Here is a 21,291-nt window from a genome sequence, read left to right as displayed (position 1 = left end):
CAGGGTGCTAGTTAGGAAAGAGGTGATTCTGGCTACAGTAACTATATTACCCACAGTATGGCCATTGACTGTCACGCTTCTGATTGGTTAGCTCGGTCACATGGTACAAATCCGCCATTAAGATTCCAAACAAACTTTCAAGTACTATCTTATAGCATTAGACATTTGGAACTTATCACTTATTTTACCGATTGGAAACATATTATGAACTTAAGATGAGTTTGATATATCATTTTCGAAGAGAAATTTATTATACTTCAATATAGACAAAAAATAACTTTAAAAAACACTAATAAAGCTTAAAACATCAATTTTCCTTCCCTCGGACTCCTCGCGGACCACTTCTAGAGCTTTCGCGGACAACTTATTGGGGACCAGTGATCTATATAAATATGTAGAAAGATAAATTTCAATTTTGTGTATTTCCTCATCCCATTTATTGGATCGAACTTCAAATAATCCAATTTCAAAATATTTTTTGTGGCTCAATTGAATATAACATTTTATGAAATATTTAACCATGATTAAGTGCTGATTAAAGTCGTCTTGACTTCTCTGATTGATTCTCTTCAGTACTGAGTACCCTACCCATAACATGTTGGTACAATAGCTATTGATATGATTTTCGAGTTGCATTACCACGAGCAGTGGTTAAGATTAGAAATATCACTAAATATAAACAATAATGGTTATGTGTGTTATTTTTCAATTTCTTACATGTTTATTAAATTCATCAAGTAGTACTATGGCTAGAATAATTGGCTCTTCCAGAGTTTATATTCAATGTTGTGCTTTACAATATTTTCGTCAGACTTATTGGCTGAATAAAACAAACTATTTAAATGTTATGGAATCTATTGTGATGAGAATTCCATCATGCTTCTAGAAATAGATATGGGAACTTTATCATTTGTCAATGGAACAAAATGTATCATGACACATTTCAAAAGTTTTATGGTATTTTTTTTTTTGGAAATTCAGCTTTCAGGTTACGTTTACCCACCTTCCATTTTTACTCGCTATTATCTACAAATTACTATTTCAAGTTCCAAAACTATATTGTGAATATAGAAAAAACAAGAAAGAAATTATATCGAAGTTAATAATCACAAAAATATACTTTAATAAGTAAAAGCAAGCGATTTTACTTATAATCCCATATAAGCTCCATTGTAAAATTCAATTTGGAATCTTCATGGCGGCGGCGGGGAAAAAAATTCCAATGGCCATACTGTGGGTAATATAGTTACTGTAATTCTGGCCAACCATTGGTGCTATGAGTCACTGCTGTCTCCTATGGGAGTGCACGTCACTCATCACAAAAGAAAATTATACAGGTTGGGTGAAATGTCCGAGAATGGCTTCATATCTCATACACAAAGGTAATTCGACGGTGGGTGTGATTGGGGATCCTACTCAAATTGAAAATAATACTTTACTATGACTTTAAAAATCTGGTTCGCCATCTTGGATCCGCTATTTTTAATGTAAATTTATTTTTTTAAATAGTAAGGAGGTCATGTGATACATGATTTCAATACAAAATCAATAGTGAAACCCGCACATCGATATCTCAACCCGTTTACTAATGTACTTATTTATTTCATTTCTGATTTGTATGGTAGTGATTAATAATCTGAACATCTTCGAAACGGTTTGAGATATCGATGTGCGGTTTTCACCATTCATTTTGCCTTGAAATTCCGTATCGAAATGACATATCAAATGATTGATGACAATCTTCCAATTTAAAAAAAGTTACATTCAAAATGGCGGATCCAAGATTGCGGACCAGATTTTTAGTTACAGTAAAGAAGAATTTTTAAATTGAATAGTATCCTCAATCACACGCACCTTGAAATCACATTTTACATTAGCTACTAAGGAAACGCAAATTGGAAATGTCCAGAACACAAATGTACACAAAAATTCACATTCTGATTTGTGGTAGTAGCCAGTGGACGCCTAATTGACGCTACTAATGTCCCTGTGTGCAAGCTGCTTCAGATTATCTACATGTTCTGCCCTGAGAGTAATGTCGATAAATTTTTTCCGGCCCAGAACTCGGACGCATCACGAAAACGTCTCTCAAGGAAATACCTGTGTCTCCGAGAAGGGGGAGAAAAATCGCTCGCAGTCAATTACATGCCATTAGCCATTACTACAAAATAAATATAGCTTCCAGAAATATCGAATAAATTCAATGTCAAAAAATTAATAATAAAACAATCAAATGTATTCACAAACATTAATTTATTAAACAACTTGAAAACAGAAGTACAATAACCAGTTTGGAAAGAAAATAGGATATTCTTATAGTTATGAAATATCAATTATTAATTTTTAGCATTTCCAGTGTGTATTTCAATATTAGAACCTAATGGTAGTGTAGAATTAATTTTATTTGAATCATCTTCTTGCAAATTGAGTAACGTATTCCCTGACTTTATTCCTAAACTGATCTCGATCTTTAAGATACAATTCAGCAGCTTCTATATTGAGAGGATCATCAAAGTTAGCAGGTCCTGAAAAAATGAACAAAATTTATAAAAATATTTATAGTAATTCATCAAAATTCGATGATACATGTTATTGATGCTAGATTAATGTTATTATTTCGAAATTATTGTTCAATAGATTCTAAATTATGAATTAATAATTAATTCATTCATTCTATAAAGTTGAATTATTGTTCAATTAATTTCTAAATTGACACTAGTTGCAAAATTATTGAAAATTCACCTCCCACATTAAAACTGCTATAACAATGAGAGGAAAACATGAAATAGTGAAATAATATATAAAATCAAAGAGAGTTTATTTCTCTACAAATCTACGATAAGCATTCACTTTTACGATGCATTGTTGGAGAGTAGTAAGCTCTGAAAGAGCAAAAAATTGGATAAAAGCCTCTTATTTGAAAATTTTACATTTTCATTAGCGAATATCTTGGAAACTGTGGAAATATCACAAAAGTTCATTGATCAACAATTGAAGTAGGCTAAATTTATCAAGCTTAATTTTTAAATGGTTAGTCATGTCGATTGAACGCATTGTTTCCAAGATAGAAGAGTGCAAGCAAAAAAAACGAAAAAATTCAACTTTTAAACCAACCTCATACCTTTTGCACAAGGGGTAGGGATGGACACTATTGATATGTTCACCACCTAACTAGTCCCAACAAAGCTGCAATGTCAAAAATTGTGTTCGAAACATTCCCTCCAAATTCCTTTGTCAATTGATCTATTTAGAACTGGAGATTTCACACTCAACACTAAAGCTGCTGCAACAATCGTAGGGAAATAAATAAAATCGTACATAAAATTGAAGATAGTTTGATGCTATACAAGCTCATAATCAGCATGTATTTTTCCATCGATTTTCCTAAAATCTATAAGAGCAAAAATTGCAAAAAATCATGGGAGGCAAAATTGTTTTTATCAAACATGTCACACCATCAAGAGCGGATACCTCGAAAACTATAGACGATGAGTTGGGTGACTTTTGTCATGTTCACCTCCCAACTAGTCTCGATTGAGCTGCAAAATCAAAAATTGTGTTCCAGCTTCCAGACATTCCCTTCAACTTTATTTGTCAAATGATCAACTGCTAAAAAAATGAAAAATTTCACCCCCATTTCCTTCAAGATAAATAAAAAGTAGTGAAATCGATATTGTAGAAAATTATGTAAGCTTTAATTTAGTATAGAATAGTCTTCTCCGTGATATGCTTAGTTTTCGAGTTATATGCGAGAAACCAAAAAATGATCTGCATGTCAGCTGATTAATTTCCCAGAAGCGGAAATTTCCAAGATAGGGCTATCTCATCACCGGCCAGAATAGCCAGTACAAAAAGGGCCCACAGGGGCCAAGACTAGTCAACACCTGAGCCGGCCAGCAATTAACCCGAAGAACTCTCCAAGAGTCTGGATCTCACCCGACGATCCTTGCTTTCTTAAACCACCCACATCACAACTGATCAGGTGACTCGGACGATGGTAAGTGTCCATGATACTCGATCCATTCCAACTTCGCTGTATTAACACACTATTTCATGACATATGACTACATCATGGTAGTGTTAAAGTCATGAAATAATGATTACTGTCCACCGCTCGTAACTTGACTTCTGAGGTCTGAGGCGTAGGGGGGAAATGAACGAGTGGCGCCATGTTGTTGACGACTCGGTAGTGTGACTACAAACCGTGCTCACTAATAAAGCTATTCACCATTCAGCTTTCAGTTTTGTTTCCGCAGCTGACCGGAGTAAACGTAGAAATGGTGTGTTATTTTTTCATTAAGATAGTAGCCATTTTAAAATAGTTATAGCGATTTATTAAATTAGTTTTAAAATAGTTATAGTGATTTTGTGGAATAGCCTCCGTAGAACTAGCATTTTTACAATGTCACAGACTGGGGAAACTTATAATAAGTCTAAGCGAAGTGATATTCAGAAAAAAACAATGATTTTTTTAGTTTCATCGAAAAAGTTAAAAGTTGAACTTTAATCTAACACTCTATTATTTTATGTAACGACTAAGAACGTTAGGATGTAAATTTACTTATAGATCGCTGGTTAAATTACAAATTTGGTGGGATGGAAATTGCTCAATTACATTTGGCGAAGTCAAATAGACCACAGTGTTTGTGTACTCGCTACCTGGCTCTCCAGTGCCATATGTCACGCCTAAAACTAGATCGACTGCATTCCTTCCAGAGACCAAGTTACGAGCGGTAGACAGTAAATCTCTACTTTTGTCTTCATCCTACTTGAAATGTTGATATTAATTATATTTCTTTTTGCTGATGATGCCTAGATTTTTCATTTTATTTTTATTTAAGTATATGTATGAATAATTATGTTTATTTATTTATATTTTTTAATGATATGTCATATTATAAAGAGTTTGTAATATGTCTTGAATATTCTAAATTGGCAATAAATGAATTGAAATTGAAATAGATTGTGTTATCTTACAGTTTTACAACAGTACTCACGATTTTGTTGCTTGTCGGACGCGTTTCGTGATACTGAGCCACATCTTCAGCGTACAAGGAGTAGCTAGAAACAGAAGAGCTGAAACAGAGCGAGTACATCCTCTAGCTACTTCTTGTACGTTGAAGATGTCAGTGCCACGAAAAGCGTTTGACAAGCAACAAAATCACGAGTACTGTTGTAAAAATATTAGAAAATAACACAATTCATTATAATAAATAATGATTGTTGCATGTTATCAGTTACCGTGAAAAGTGAGTTCAATCCCCAGATGAGGTCTTTGAGACGGCGCGTCGGCGCCCACCCTAGGCCATCGATCGAGTTCTGGCGCAGTAGACTCAGGCAGATGTCTCCTTCTTCACTTATGTTCGGGTGCCACAGTTTCGTTGAACACTTTACGCTAGGAGGCTGCAAAGTATCAAATACAAACATCACTAAAAAGCAAATTCATAAATTTTAAATTCATCAAATTAATTTGATAAAGAGGTAGTCATCTATTCAAATAATTTAAATGCGGGTTTCTACAATTTCATTCTCAAAATACATTACTAATCTTAATTTTTCTTACATAATATGAGTAGATATAGGAGAAGTGGAATTAATTTTGATTATTCTTGAACACGAAAATGGGTGTAAAAAAGTAGACTATAGACCAACAATTTTGAAAATGACAAGTTGATTCAAAATCAAATAGGCTAGATTGAATTGTGACTAGGAAGAGGGAAAAGTTGAGTTTAGTACTACTAGTATAGGCTGTATTGCGCTTACTCAAAGAAAACCCTTTGTAAATTGTAGTGTATATAATATTATAAAAATAAAAGTCCCACTAATAATAAGTAACGAATAAAGAATTTCAATAATGGAATTGCCTACAAAGATTTACTCAAAATAGAAATTTTTCATAAATGCCTGAATTAGTAATGATCCATGGTATGAATGTTCTTTGAGCTAGATTATTGTTATTTTTACTCCAGGAAACTTGGCTGGAGGAAAATCATAATTATTCAGATAGCTTCATAATTTCAACACTATGATTGTTAAGGTAAAGAGCATTGGAAAAATTATCCATTCTAAGTTTAAGAGGATTGACAGAAAGAATTCAATCTCTGAGGACCACTTCCTCATAGACTCTTAAGATTAGTAGAAAAACTAAACTAGAATTAAAAACCTGGACCTAGAGTACCTTTTTCTTCCATATCGACGTATGAATCTTGAGATTTCCGCTCTAACTACTGTTTGCAAGGCCATTTCTTTTGGATACATTTTTGTTGAAAGTGAACTCGCTTAAAATTTTTGCTCATATTTTTTCTCTCTTTTTCCTACCTTATTCCCTTTTCCGCTCCTCTCACCCTTCATTCCTTACTTTTATACCCTCTACCAGCCTACATGGAAAACCATAGTTGGCTATAGTGAGGTCCACGTTATAATGCAGTGAAGAAAGATAGGAGAAAAACGATGCCAAGTCTCTCCATTTTGCCACTGATTGTACACAGCTGTTACTCAATTCATCCCATTAAATTTGATCTAATAATAATTATCATTTCCTTGATAAAATAATCAATTTAATGTCAAATTAATCAAGAAAATATATTTTTCCTACAGTTACCTTGAAAAGTGGCCATTGCTGCACTGATTACAGAACGCAAAGAATCACTTTTCCGCTCTAGTGCGGGAAAAATTTTTCTGCACTCCAGATTTTCAACATGGCAACACAAAATAGTTGGTGGGTTATATGGAGGATTAGTGCACAAAAACAGAAATTATGTTGGTAACAATGACTGTGGTTAGATTTAGATAAGAATCATTTCAATGGCTACCCTACATTTATGATAAGATCCCAATCTAGAAATCCAAAACAAGAATAATGTTTATCTAAATCATAATTAAATAATAACTTCTCATCATTTAATAATAAATAATGTTTATTTTCTATTGACAGTAATAATTATTTCAACTATAAGCAATGAGAAATGTAGCAAACACACATTATGAAATTCGAATTTTCAGGTTAAATAATTACCATTCGAAATCCATGTCAATAAAATTAATAAAATAACATTAGAATATACTACAATAAAATATTTTCTGTTGTCTATGTTATTTTATGGATATTTTTTAGTTTACTTATAGTATTTTTCGGTAATTTTAGTAAGTTAACCATGTCTAAATATCTGAATACTGTTTTTAGCTGGATGAAACGAAGTTAGGTACGATTCTTCCTGCTAGGTCGCACGCTTGTCGGTTCAGCCATCCCAACCAGCTGTTGGAATTGAATGCAATTTTTTTGTTTTATCTGTATTTTTTCTGATTCTTGAATGAATAAAATGAGAACTTTGGCTGAGAATTTTCAACTTCAATTGGATTATTAATTTTTAATGAATTAAGGTTGTTATTAATAACAGCATCACACACACAAACATTTGATGGATTTCAGCCATCATTTTATCCATAATTACCCACTTTTCATATTCAATGGTAACTGTAGGAAAAATAAAATGTGAAATACGTGCGCAAAGTTCCTCTGCTGCACTCAAGAAACCATTCCTCCCTCGCCTACGGCTCGGGTGTAATAGTATATTTCGCACCCAGGGCCGAAAATAAGGCTTTTCCGGCTCGAAATCGGTTTTCAAGTCCGAGGCCATAGGCCGAGGACTAAAAAAGACTGAGAACCGGAAAAACATTTTTGCCCATGGTGAGAACGTTATTTTTCGCCACACAGAATATGAGAGTAATTGTTTATTAGGCACTTCCGAAAGCAAAACAGGAAGGTCATAGCTCTAGCAAATCTGAGGTAATCTGAATATCAGGAAATTGTCCAAGTATTTTTATTTTTTATTCTGATTTGTCTACATAACCTAAAAGATTATGTTCAATTATGTAAGAGGTTGAGTTTATACTTTTTATCCTTCCAAATGACAATAAGATGATATTGTTATAAATGTTTTGATTCTTGATTAATAAACACAAATAATGAAAAGTTTTTTGATCAGCTGTGTCTTAGCACAATTGAAATTTGGCCAATCTGAATGTCAACGTCAACAATGCTTGTTGTCGTTGACTTCGGAAGTTGAGGTTAGAAGTTCTATCCTACTCTGAAAATCGAATTTGAATAGTTTATAATAAATATCTTCTGTATCATATATCTGCATTTAATTCATCCAATAAAATGATAGTATCTTATTGCAGAATACTTATTCAATTCTAGAAGCATAAACTGATTCCGTTTCATAAACCATTTTGTAAACACGTTCACATCAAATCAGAATCAGCTGACTTCAAGGTTATTTTACAGCCCTAGGGCCGTAAAACTTTTACCATCCTGGTCAGAAACAAACATTTTCGGCCTCCATATGACGCACAAAAACCAGCTTATTACATCCAAGTGGAGCGAAAACGTTTCTTTCAGTGCAGCAAACTGTCACTTTGCGCACTAGTTGCACAAATAACTATTTCCATAATTTGATTGAAAAATTTGCTTTCATAATTGAGATCAGATTTTTATTTTTATACAAATCTGAAATGGCGGCTAATTTAAAAAGCTGTGATACAACAATCTGAATTTCAAAACAAAAGAAATTAAGTTATTTGATAGGTATTCTATTCCATTTTCTTTTAAAAATGATAGGAAAATAGAAATCCTTTTTAAAATGAGTAATTTAAATGGAAATAATTCTGAAATAACCTGTTAATATTATTTATACCGGTACAAGTAGGTCTAACCTAAACGTGTAGGCTAACTGAAGCATGGATGAAGTCTAGGATGGTTAGTTATCAACTTTTAAAATGTCATTTCAGGTATTTTAATTTGTGTTTCTCATACGGTAATGTCTAAAAATTATTTCATTGTTTCAAAAATACATTTTAAATCAATTATACGACTTGTGTACCAAAGTATTTTGATAAAATGAAGAAAAAAAATGGCGGCTGAGTTACTTTTGTACAGTCACTGTCAAAAGTAAAAATAAAATATTCTGGCAAACTGACAACATTGCAAAGCTAGAGAGAGATAGCGCTATCTGTTTTGTTGTATGATAGAAAAGGACAGCAACAGTATTGTCAATCGTACACTGCCATTATAACGTGGACCTCACTATAGGTATTTTTCCTCCTTTCTTTCTTTTCAGCACATCCCACAATGAAGCCTGTTTCTGTATTTTATTAGAAATTTATTTTTGATTGTGATTTTTTGTATTTTGATTTCTTTTATGTATATTGTGTTGAATTGAATAAAATTATTGATTGATTGAATCTCAAGTCTATCTTCAGTTATCTGACCATTCTGACTTGTTACTGAATTTAGCCAGTAAAGAGGAGGCTTTGGTAATTGAAATGAAATATTTTTTATGATGTACATTAATGAACTTACTGCCATATTGTATTCTTCACTAACGCTGACACGGAATACGAATTTGCCGCCTTGCCAATAACCTTCATCGGGAGCGACTATCAGCGAGAACTCGTGTAAGCAGTGAGGATCGTCGAACTTCACTTTGCAGGTGTTTGGTAACATTTGCTCCATTTCTTGCACCTAAAAATTAAAAATAATACAGTCCATGACAGATGATTTATCCTATAGTAATATTCACTTAGAACTGTCAGCATTTCTCATCATTGCTTACCATTAAACAAATGCTGGCAATCTGAAGTGAATTTCACTATGATTTTTTATAATACTTTTTCTTCAATACACATCATAAGTAAATCTTCTATCAAATTATTGGGAGTTTCGTTTTTTATCGAAAGGGATGGGAAGTATTATATTATCGTGTTATGAAAGTTCACCTGAACTACATGTGGTATCACTGATCCAGAAGTCATAATGCAAATTCGAAAGGGGTACATTAATACACACACACACACACACAACGGTCCCAATCTTCAAAAAAGGTGACCCAGAGGAATTGGGTAACTACAGGCCCATATCAATCATCCCAGTGTTTGGAAAAACCTTTGAAGCTGTGATGTACAATCAAATCAGTGCCTACTTTGAGGAAAGTTCACTCTTTTCACCTCAGCAGTTTGATTTCCGTCTAGGCAGATCTACCACAGATGCTGTTCGCAGCTTGGTTGAAACCATGCTGGGAGCAATGGAGGGTCATCACTCTGTGACATTGACTCTGGGCGATCTGACTTTTGATTGTGGTTCAAGTTCATTTAAGTTCAATTCAGTGTAATTTTTCTCAATGAAAGGCTTAACCATATTGAGTAATTCGGTAACACACTGATCGTTCATACTCAAAAAATTTCTAAAATCACTGGTATCCAGTTCTTTTAACAGATTCAAGTGTGTAAACCTTTTACAATCCTTAAGCCTTAACCCATATTTTTCGTTTCTTCTGCCTTTTTTCCTCAGTTAACAACACACAACTAAGCCTTATTCCTAGACAACACTCAACCTATATTTTCCTAGACAACACTAGTGCCATGACAACACACAACCTATATTTTCCTAGACAACACTGGTTTTTCTTACGGTGTCACAACTACGAATGTAGAATGTGCTGCGAGTGCAGCAAGACGTCTGGTCTAAGGTTTGGTCGGAGTGTGTAGGCGGCTTAAGCCTTTTGTAGCATTCGTTTCCGACGAAGCAATGCAGGCCTGAGGCGTAGTGTGCTGTAAAAGTAGAAGTGGTGATGACACAAAAGCAAGATATGTTATGGATCTTATGAGAAGTTAGGGCCTTTACATCACTTGTACCGAGCCCACCAGGGGAGCAGCCTGCTTGGACAATGTTGCTGTGAGCTTTCAGCCAGGCGTTTGCAGCACTCAAGTGATTGAGCTTCATGGTGATGACCACTCTGCCCTGGTAACAGCTTTCCAAAATTGCAGCTCTTCTGTGGTGAATGATGTATCACCGTCTTGGCATGCCAACTATAATTTCAGAAAAAGACCGATACATGATGCTGCTCTGACCCTTTTTAGAGATGCACTGGCCAGCACACCCCCTGGGAGGCTGTGCTCCATGACACAAATGACCTGTTTGGAACATTTTTCCAGTATTTCCGGGAGAAGTTTAACAACTTTTTTCCGGAAATTGACAAGCCACAACGCAATCAAGGACCAAAAAAAAGCCCAGGCCGTGTGAAAAGTCATCTTGAGTGATACACTGATGATCTTGCCAGACTCAAGGGAATCATGCTTGCCCTAAAAGATATATGTGAGCATGGCAACGGCGATGACAGAGAAAGAACCGTCGGGCCAAATCCATCTACAAAAAAAGTATTGAGCAAGCTAGAAAGTTGGCAACAGCATCTAAAATTGAGAGTGCACCAAATCGTTGCAAGGCTGCATGGGATGTGATAAAATCACATAGATCAATGCCGAGGAGACAACTTGACTTTGCAAGTCCTGACTCTTTCAACAGTTTCTTTATAGAGTCAGTGAATGACATAGTGAGTGCATTGCCAGTTGTTCCTGAGGATCCAGTTGAGTTTCTGGCTGCACGAGTACCACCCACACACGCTCGTCTTTCTGTCTTCTGTCCAGTCACTCCAATGGCCCTTAGGAGGATAATCCGGTCTTTTAAACCATCCAGGAGTCCTGCTATCTACGGCATGTCTGCTTATATGCTTTGGGAGGTGATTGATTCTATTTCAGATCCCCTGGCAGCAGCTGTCTACGACTGCCTGAGAACTGATGCTTTTCCAGATTTCCTGAAGACCTCAAAAACCGTTCCTGTCCACAAGAAGGGGGACCACCAGAGCCTTAACAGCTTCAGGCCAATTTCAGTGACTCCAGTGTTTGGAAAGGTGGTTGAAGCAGTCATCAAGCCCCAGCTTGAGAACTTCTTTGAAAGACAAAACCTTCTTTCAAGTATGCAGTTCGGTTTTCGAAGAGGGAGGTCTACTGTGGATGCAGTAAATAAAGTGGCTGAACGTATTGGACAGGTGTTTGAGAACGGAGAGTCTCTGGAGCTGACCTTGTGCGACCTGAGCAGAGCCTTTGATTGTGTTGACCATTGCATCCTGATTGAGAAACTGCGCTACTATGGTGTAGTGGACTCCTGGCAAACCAATTCCAGTTGAATGCAAACAAGACCCAGCATGTCATCTGCAGCTTGTCAAGAAACCTTCCTGGTGATCAAGACCCTGTCAAGCTGCTGGGTTTTGTTCTGGACAATAAACTCAACTGAACCAGCCATATTCAGCATGTGACCACAAGACTGTCCAGAATTTGTATTCTGCTGCTGAAACTGAGGGGTCATGTGACTGAGGCGTATTTAGTCTGGTGTATCACGCGCTCTTCCACTGTCACGTTTCCTATGGCCTACTCATGTGCGGTCATTCAGCAAAGGTTGTGTACATACTGAAGCTGCAAAAACGGGCTGCCCGAATCATCACCGCAAGCGATTATTGCGCACAATGCAAGCCCCTTTTTGTTAGACTTGGTATTTTAACAGTGATCTGCCACTTCCTACTTCTCTGTCTGTGTGTCAAGAAGAACCAGCAGTACATGTTGACTCGGACTAATGTGCATGAACATAATACCCGACATCGAGAGCTGATTGATATTCCCTGAGTACGCCTTCAGAGATCACAGGTGTGCTTCAGGAGTTCGGCATTGCGATACTTCAATAGGCTGCCTACATGAGTAAAACAGTTGGATTCAAGAGCGTTTGAGAGAGTTGTATCCGAGCACTTGAAAAGAAAGGCGTACTACAGTGTTAGTGAATATATGAGTGATGATTTGCCGGAAATACTGTCTTGCTAAACATGCCTTATGTATGTTTTTATTTTTTGTGTATTGTATGTTTTTGACGCCATCGATCCCATATTATGGGTAAAGGATGCAGATTTAAGTATAAAGAAATCACTTCTCAAATTCTGTATTATCCCTCCTGCAGTGCTTTAACTACAGTACCTAATATGCTTCCACTCTTTTGAGCTTCCGCATCTGTTTTCAGTTTTCTTGTGAGGGTTATCATGCCTTAAAACAAAAATTTATCACAGTCCCAATCCTCTTAAAAGAAACCAGGTTGAAATGTCAATGAAACGGATAGAATCATTGGTTTTTGAGCTGTTAGCATTCGTTGGATAAGTACATTTTCTACTAATAAATTTTGAACACAAGAGGTGATCTCTAGTCTACCTATGTTTTTTGTTACTCCGTTTTTTCAGAATACAAATGTTTGGCTCACATTTCTTTAAACCTAGAAACAAATCATTAAAGTTTCACATAGTATCATAATGTATCAATGTGCAAGAAACAACAAATTTATATTTTCACTTTGTATTATCTAACCTAAAACACTTCACAACTTCAGACTTTAGTTTAGAAATTTTAGATAATCATAACAGAAAACAGAAAAATTTCATTGAGTAAATCAGAATTATTTATGTAGAGAGCAGACCAGTCGCTCAATCTTTTATTACAATAAATTCAACATGACTAAATTTCATGATTCAATTTCTATTTTAAAAAAAATTCTTCAACGTATATTTATTATTGGCTTTAGGAAAAAAATGTTGAAACAATTCTGTGGTTGAGAACAATAAATTAAGGCTCAATATTGATTGTTGCAGTGTTGTAGTATCTCTACTGTTTTCACTCTTCTACACTATTTATCAGCTGTTGGACATTTTGATTTTTTGCCGTGATTGTGTTGTTGAGGTTGGGTTCGAAAGGGTGTTCTGTGGATGGTTTCTTATTTGTAAGTTTGACAAATGGTTTTTAATTATTATTGTAAACATGCCAGACGACGAGTTTGATGCTGAACCTTTATTGTGGGCTGAAGCCAAATCCGAGAGACCTGCTGAAATTATACAGCAAATTAATTCAAAGAATGCTAAGCTTATTGCTTGTGGTCTTGTTCTAAGTTTTATTTTATATCATGGAGTAATCCACTTGCGGTATGGTAAGTAATTAAAAATATTATTCCATTCTTTCTTATTTGTAATCTTAAATCATAACTTTTTCTTTACCATTAAAAATGTTGAAACGAAAACTAAGGTTGAATTTGATAGATTAACATTCTATTCCATTCACTGATTTTTTTTTTAGTTTCCTATTATGATTATTAATAATCATTTCAACCATTTGTGTTCTCACCTTATAGGTAATTTGCTTTATATTAATCTCAGGTATTCTGTTAGTTATATTAATACCGTGAGATATAACTCAATTTACTTACCTACTTACTTATTTGTTACTTGCTTTGACTTCTCTGTAGTCAGTGGCCAATTTTATTGTAAAGATAGTGATTAGTGACATTGCCATCAAAATTGAGTGAAGTGTGTAGTATTTAATTCAGTAGGTACAATTTTTCCTCAATGAAAATGGTGAAAAGTCCCAATGACAAGTGAAAAATAAAAACGACTTTCAAGTAACAAACAGTAAGCATTGTAGATTAATCTTTGTTTAACTGGGCATCCTTACAGTCTTCAACTAGTAAATACTTTTCAGTCTGCTGTATTTTAAAAATACTGAGAACAGTCATATGCTAAGAGCTGATCATTATGCACATATTACAAGGAGGAGACTTGAAATTGACATGCTACGCTGCAGAACCAACTAGAAAAAACTCTTTAAAAATAAAATACTTTTTAGTGTGAAGAAACTGTATTGCTTTTAGAATCAGAGTTGAGTTCTGGCTGAAGAAAAATCTATTCTACACATTGTCAGAACATTTTGTTACGTTCAAGGACAGTTTAGTTACAGGAAGTTTAGTTTTAGAACGTTTAGTTATAGGACAGTTTAGTTTTAGGCATATGCAGATATTGATTATTTGACAAATACTTGAGTAGGCTATATTTATATCACTTATTTACTTATAGTTCTACCATTGCTCACGAGCATATACTTCCTTATAGCATGACTGGTGTAAAGACGGAAATACAGACGTGTGTTGTACACTAGACTTATGGATTTCATTCCTTTCTAAAAGACATGATTACAAATTATAGACATGATTACACAAAGCATATAAGGTACAATTGTTTACAAAGTATTAATACAATTAGTGATTACTTGCTGATCTAAGAAAATGTGGCCCCACTATGAATATGTGTCGGGATGCCACTAATTTTGCTATTGTTTAAGATTTTATGCCAAAAGTTAAAAATTCTAATAAAGATACATTTTGGGAGTCATTAGAAGTTCATATAAACCACATTTCTATACACAAATTCAAAAAAGAAAATTGATAACCTAAGATGTAGAAATTTTATAAAAATTTAATATAAAAAACATTTATAATACTCATGGGGAAAAATCATTATAATGAAGAAAATGAGAATGAAACAGTATGGAAAATTTTTCATAGAACTAATTGTTCTCCATGATTGATTCTATTGGACAGGAGCCACTTTTTTGTTTTCAATTTGATTGAATTGATTGGAACTGTTTCTTTAATAGCTATTGGCAGTTTATTGAAAATTTTTGGTCCTAAATATGTGGCTGACCTCTGAGCAGCTGATGTTGTCATCCTGGGAATTGCCAAGACCATGTTCCTTCTGCGTGTTCCTTGCGGGTGATTCAAATTGATGAAGAGTTGTGGGTTCTTTCTGGTGAATGTTAGAAGTCTGTGAATGTAAATCTGTCTGATGCTGAGGATGCTGAGCTCCGAGTATAGTAGTACTGAAGGGAAGAGTGGATGTTTGCGTCCTATTATCCTCAAAATTAGCTTCTGAACCTTGAAGATAGGATCGATGTGGAAAAAGCATCTGGAAATTGTCATTTACGTTCATCATGGAACCTCATATCCTTGATAAGTGCCTTACAGTAATCTAGGAATGTGATCGCCCTTATTTCCCTCTTCCAAAGAAGCAGTACATTATGACAAGCAGTTGCATGGCGTCACAGCAGCAATCTGTACACAATGTATCTCTGGAACAGGAAATGATAGGCTGTGACATGGCCAACAATACGATAGATCACCTTTTAAAAACAATCTGGGGCCATTCAAGAAATGCTTTAGGAGCCACTTATTGGGGAGATTATATTGCCCTTGATAAATTATCAACTTCATGAGTATTTTGAGGATACAAGCTGATTATTCCGATGACGACCACGGCGCTTTTAGCGCTGCCAGTGGGATAACTTAAAGTATCAAGTAAACCTGTCTCTAAAGTGGTGATGATGAAACGCCTCCCACCGCCCACCACCAACCAACCAACCTCACAATTGAAGTTTTCTTTATTTTTCAGGAACAGACTCATGTACATGGCTTCTTTCTGATGGGAGATACAAGGGTGACATGGAATGGCAGCCGTATGGTTGTTTGTTGCATCGTTACAGTCAAACGTAAGCCTTGATTTAAATTTACCACAGCTTGACTGATCAGTGTCTATTCAACTAAGAACGATTAGATGCCTGAATATTATATCACAAATAACGACATGAATTGGCATTACAACATCGAATTCATTTCATTCCTGATAAGAAGTGTGACAGAATCTATATCCCACCGCTTTACATTGATGCATCACTAATCAAAATCATATCAAATCTTTTCCAAATCATATAAAAATTACTGCATATAGTGGAATAATTTTATAGTACCGTACCATTTCTTGCTTAGATTAGGCGTCTTGATATTTATTTCTTGGAGAATTTATTCTATGTATTTTTATATAGTATTATGGATATCAAGGGCTAATTTAAGTGATAAAAATAGAACTAGTATACCATTTTTCGCATCAAAAACACCTTCCATTTTTTAAAGACTTCTTCAAATTATTCAAAAATTGAAAAAAAAAACACATTATACGATAGCACGTCCAGAAAGTAAGTTCCGTTTCAATTTATATCCGCTACAGCGCTGCGATCGCAGTTCCGCACATGTGCGGTAGACACTCTGTATCAAGGAGAAGAAACGTGCGCCATTTGGAGATCGCTGTCAGCCACGTACGATTAGTTATGCTTGTTTACAATGTCAGTGTTGATTGAAAATCCCGCCCCTTTGAAATCAGGTCTGTGATTCGTTTTCTGAATGCAAGGAAAGTGAACCCAAGTGAAATTTATCAGCAAATTTGCGATGTTTATGGACAAAGTGCGATGAGTGATTCAATGGTGAGAAGATGGGTCCGTCAGTTCAATGACGGACGTAGTGATGTGCTTGATGAAGAACGAAGTGGGTGTCCATCTGTGGTTACAGAAGAAATGGTTCACGCGATTGCTGACAAGATCCATGAAAACCGAAGGTTTACAATTAGTGCTCTCGCTATGGAATTTCCCCAAATTTCACGATCAGAAATGCATGAAAATTGTTACCGGAAAACTGAAATTTCGACAAGCTGAAAGAAACTGTTTCCAACTGGTTGAAGACACAGGCGGCAAATTTCTATGAAGAAGGCATACAAAAACTTGTGCCACGCTATGACAAATGTCTGCAAAATTTCGGTAGTTATGTGGAAAAGTAGTTTAAGAGTTGTAGAATTTTGTGCAATAAATAACTTTTTTGTATCTGTACATAATTTAATTTTATTACCAAACGGAACTTACTTTCTGGACCTACCACGTATTTCGAGCAAGCAAATTTCTCCATCTTGAGGTGCGGACATATTTATTTTATGTTTGCACCAGATAATTTTCCTGAAATATATATGCAGTAATTTTTTAATAGTTTTAATAATTTGATGATGTTTTGTTTGAAAAAATGTGTTTAAATGCGAAAAATGGTACTATACTCGTTCTATTATTATCACTAAAATTAGCACTTGATATTCATAGTACTGTATAAAAATACAGATAGATTAAATTCTCCAAGAAATAAATATCAAGACGCCTAATCTATATGAATAAATCAATCGAATCCAGTCCAAATGACGTTTAGAGCATGAAAACTGGCACTATGTAAAATTGTAGACGAATTTCCAGTACTTCTACAAGTGACTTCAATTTGGATTTATATTGATGTTTTTCTTTCAGGGATACTCGTCGATGCATGCGTTACTTGGCATTCTACGGCCGACAGAACCGGTTCGTGTTTGTCGGTGACTCGAGGATCCACGACCTATACACCGCGTTCTGGGATCACTTGACTGGCCACGAATCCAAAACTCAGCACAAGTACCAGTCGCTGGCCAAATCATCCAGAAATTTCACGTTTGTCGATTATCAGCTGAAGCTGACCATCGAATTTGTTTATAGCGAAGATGTTGGACCGAAAATGCTGTCCAAGTTTCAGATGTGGCGCGTAAGTGTGTAAACTCATCCTAATTTAAAAATTGTTATTGTAGAATTTTTAAAACCTATAATATCATTGAAGATTTTAAAAATATTTCCAAGAGTTTTTCAGGGTCTGTAAAATTTAAAATTTCAATTTTGGAACTTCAAATTTCACTTTTGATTTCAGCCCCCAAAAATGTATACATTCTTTGACAGTGAATATCTAAGCTAATTACACTGAACAAAGTTCCACTTCGACCATTGCGATTATTGAGTTTATATCGAGATTGGAAAAGAGGATAAAATTATACCTGATATGTATACACTCTTTGACAGTGAAAATATTGGTAATGCTCTGGTAACTGTTACAGTCTGCATGCGGACTACTCTCATGCCACACTACCTGAGTACACTACCTCAGGTACCTGAGTACCTATTGACGAGACATCGAACTACAAAAACCATTAAGGCCCAATTGACACAGAACAAACGTCAGACGTTTCACGGACGGTCTCTTTCTTGTCCGCGACACATCTTTTTTGTATCTGGTGGCATACTAGAACAGGCAAGCCACTTACTCGCCACTTGTTTAAAATGAGAACGGACGAAAACTGTTGAATGGAATTGAAATGAGACTTTTCGCCCGTCTGGTGTGCATTGTCGCGAAACTTCATCCATCTTTCTTATAGCTTATAATCTAATCCATATTTTCATGTTAAGAGGGTATGGAAATACGTCACGCCTCCGCCATGGCCGTGCCATGTCCGACGTCGTTCTGTATGAATTGGACCTCACTTGATATTGTAGTTCGATGTCTCATCAACAGATAGTGTGGCAACGTCTGTCCGTGAAACGTCTGACGTTCGTTCTTTGTCAATTGGGTACTTGTTTTTGTGGTTCGATGTCTCGTCAATAGGTACTCAGGTATTTGAGGTAGTGTACTCAGTTGTGTGGCATGAGTGGTACGCATGCAGACTGTAACAGTTACCAGAGCATTACCAAGATATTCACTGTCAAAGAGTGTACATACATATCAGGTATAATTTTATCCTCTTTTCCAATCTCGATATAAACTCAATAATCTCAATGGTTGAAGAGGAACTTTATTCAGTGAAATTAGCTTTTGTTATGGGCAAATTTTCATACCCTCTTAACATGAAAGTATGGATTAGATAATACAGGGTGATTCATAATTATGGTAAAATCATCGAATATGTGATAATAGAGGTAAAAATAAGAAAAAAAGTTCTTATAAACATAAATCCATAAACGCTTTATTAGCGAGCTATACAGGGTGAAAGATTTCGCCCGGAATTCAGTTCCTCTTGTGAAATACACTGATGCTGAATTGTTTGGGGACTAGTTTTTAAAAAAACGTATGGTGGATTCATATGGAAAAATATCTGAAAAAATTAATAAAACTAGTCTGGAAGCTGTGGTGTGAGTAGTTTTTGAGAAAAAAGTTGAAATATGCAAAAAATCTAAGTAGAAAAACACAGACTTCTACGTTTGATGCCCAATAACTTTCTGTAATGACCAGTAAGCAAATAATTTTTCGCAATAAAAATTGTAGAGAATTAATTCTGAAAAGAATTATGTAAGCTGTGTAAACTAAATTTAAATAAAAGTTGAATAAAATGTATTCGTATGTACCTAGTACATTACACCACAAAAATTTGCTGTTTTATGAGGAGAGAACTAATAACTCATAGGTTGTAGCTGATTGCAAATAAAACATGGATTTTAATAACAGCTGTTTCAATACAGCTGATTTATTTTATTTTTTTTTTGAATAAAAAAATATTTAAAAGGAATTATCAGCTGAAAATTATTTTCAGAAATATTTTAGCTCACTGATGAACAAAAAAAAAAAACAAACTGTAAGTTAGGCCTACTGTAACCGTCCTGTGTTTTTTGTTTAATCTATTAACCAGTTATTTGTAACCATTTCACTTTGCTTTTGTGATAAGTGTCAACTTTTTAAAAAATGGCAGGTAATTTTAGACATTATTCATACTCCGAATTAGCTGACATGCATTAATGTATGGAATGGGACACTACTGTAATAGTACTGAAGCAAGACGTTTGTATTAAGAGAACTTTCCTAACCGAGTATGTCCAAGTTCAAGGTTTTTTGGCACTATTCATCAACGTCTGTCTGAAACAGATTCTTTGATATCCAAAGAGCACATTTATGCAGGCAGACCCCGATCTACTATGACTGTTGAGTTAGAAGAACAAGTTCTTAATGAAATCTATGAACATCCAGAGAAGAGCACAAAAGAATTGTCAGTGCAGTTTAATGTCAATCAATCTATTATTTGAAGGATACTAAAAGAGCAACAATTACATCCATACCACCTCCAGAAAGTTCATACTCTATCGCCACGAGACTGTATTCTCCATGCTGGTATTTGCTGATGGTTTTTAGTAAAATTTGTTTGCCCAAACTTTTTAAGAACCGTTTTATCTACCGATGAGGTACACTTTACAAGAGCAGCTATCGTTAACGTCCACAACCAACATATTTGGGCAGCTGAGAATCCTCATGCCATCAATATTAATCTTCCACAACATCAGTTTTCAGTAAACATTTGGGCAGGAATCATAGGAGACCATCTACTTCTGTTCGAGCTTCCTCCCAGGCTTAATGGCATAATCTACTAGTCTTTTGGTATAAGTTCAATGTAATTTAGATATGCTACTTTCATATAAAAACTTTCATAAAAAACCGAATATTTAATTCCAAACACGCTAAATTTTTCGTCCAATGATTATGGAGTATTGGACAGCTTAAATACAGAAAGTTGACCTTCTAGCCCTTGAGATTTTTAAAGGGAGCCTCAAAAACCACGTATTTTTCCGGCTCTTTGAGATTAACGCCAAATTGAGTCATCGGACAGAAAAATTCACTCCCACAATTTTTTAAGTAATATAATAAAATTTCAAATAAAATAGAATAATTCGGAGCTCTCTATCTTCATTGAGTGCTGAGTTACAATTTTTAAAAAATGAGTAAAATTTTCGGAAAACAGAAATTTGGAGGAAATTTCGTTTTTAATCGACTATATATCTTCCAATTTCAAAAATTTAAATTTATGCTTCAAAATCCATTTTGGCGTAATATTGTACTCTACAACCTGAGACCACGTAGACCGTTCTATCTCAAATAGATTTCCAAGGACATCC

The 21,291-nt window shown here is 35.0% G+C and overlaps 2 protein-coding genes across 2 annotated transcripts in view; one reads left to right on the top strand and one right to left on the bottom strand.

The window, feature by feature from the left end:
* Window positions 1-5,169: 5,169 nt before the first annotated feature.
* On the bottom strand, window positions 5,170-9,560 carry LOC111047739 (NEDD8-conjugating enzyme UBE2F-like). Its single transcript, XM_039428501.1, has 2 exons — window positions 9,362-9,560; window positions 5,170-5,403 (listed from the first exon to the last, which is right to left on the bottom strand). The coding sequence occupies exons 1-2, from the start codon at window positions 9,512-9,514 to the stop codon at window positions 5,185-5,187; spliced, it is 372 nt and encodes a 123-aa protein (XP_039284435.1). The 5' UTR covers window positions 9,515-9,560; the 3' UTR covers window positions 5,170-5,184.
* A 4,019-nt stretch (window positions 9,561-13,579) lies between these two features.
* LOC111047738 (N-acetylneuraminate 9-O-acetyltransferase-like) overlaps window positions 13,580-21,291 on the top strand; it is a 42,313-nt gene continuing 34,601 nt past the window's right edge. Inside the window, exons 1-4 of the mRNA XM_039429515.1 lie at window positions 13,580-13,849; window positions 16,140-16,236; window positions 17,863-18,130; window positions 19,019-19,026. Of these exons, the coding sequence (XP_039285449.1) occupies window positions 13,684-13,849; window positions 16,140-16,236; window positions 17,863-18,130; window positions 19,019-19,026 (539 nt within the window). The 5' untranslated portion in view covers window positions 13,580-13,683. The remainder of the gene's footprint in view (window positions 13,850-16,139; window positions 16,237-17,862; window positions 18,131-19,018; window positions 19,027-21,291) is intronic.

This window comes from Nilaparvata lugens, chromosome 5 (assembly GCF_014356525.2).
Source record: "Nilaparvata lugens isolate BPH chromosome 5, ASM1435652v1, whole genome shotgun sequence".
NCBI classification, from domain to species: Eukaryota; Metazoa; Arthropoda; class Insecta; order Hemiptera; family Delphacidae; genus Nilaparvata; species Nilaparvata lugens.
This window is presented reverse-complemented; position numbering and strand designations above follow the sequence as displayed.

Coding starts and splice junctions, on each gene's coding strand:
- LOC111047739 (XM_039428501.1), bottom strand. CDS start 9,514: ATGGAGCAAATGTTACCAAACACCTGCAAAGTGAAGTTCGACGATCCT. Junction 5,404..9,361: donor GTGAAGAATACAATATGGCA/GTAAGTTCATTA, acceptor GATACTTTGCAG/CCTCCTAGCGTAAAGTGTTC.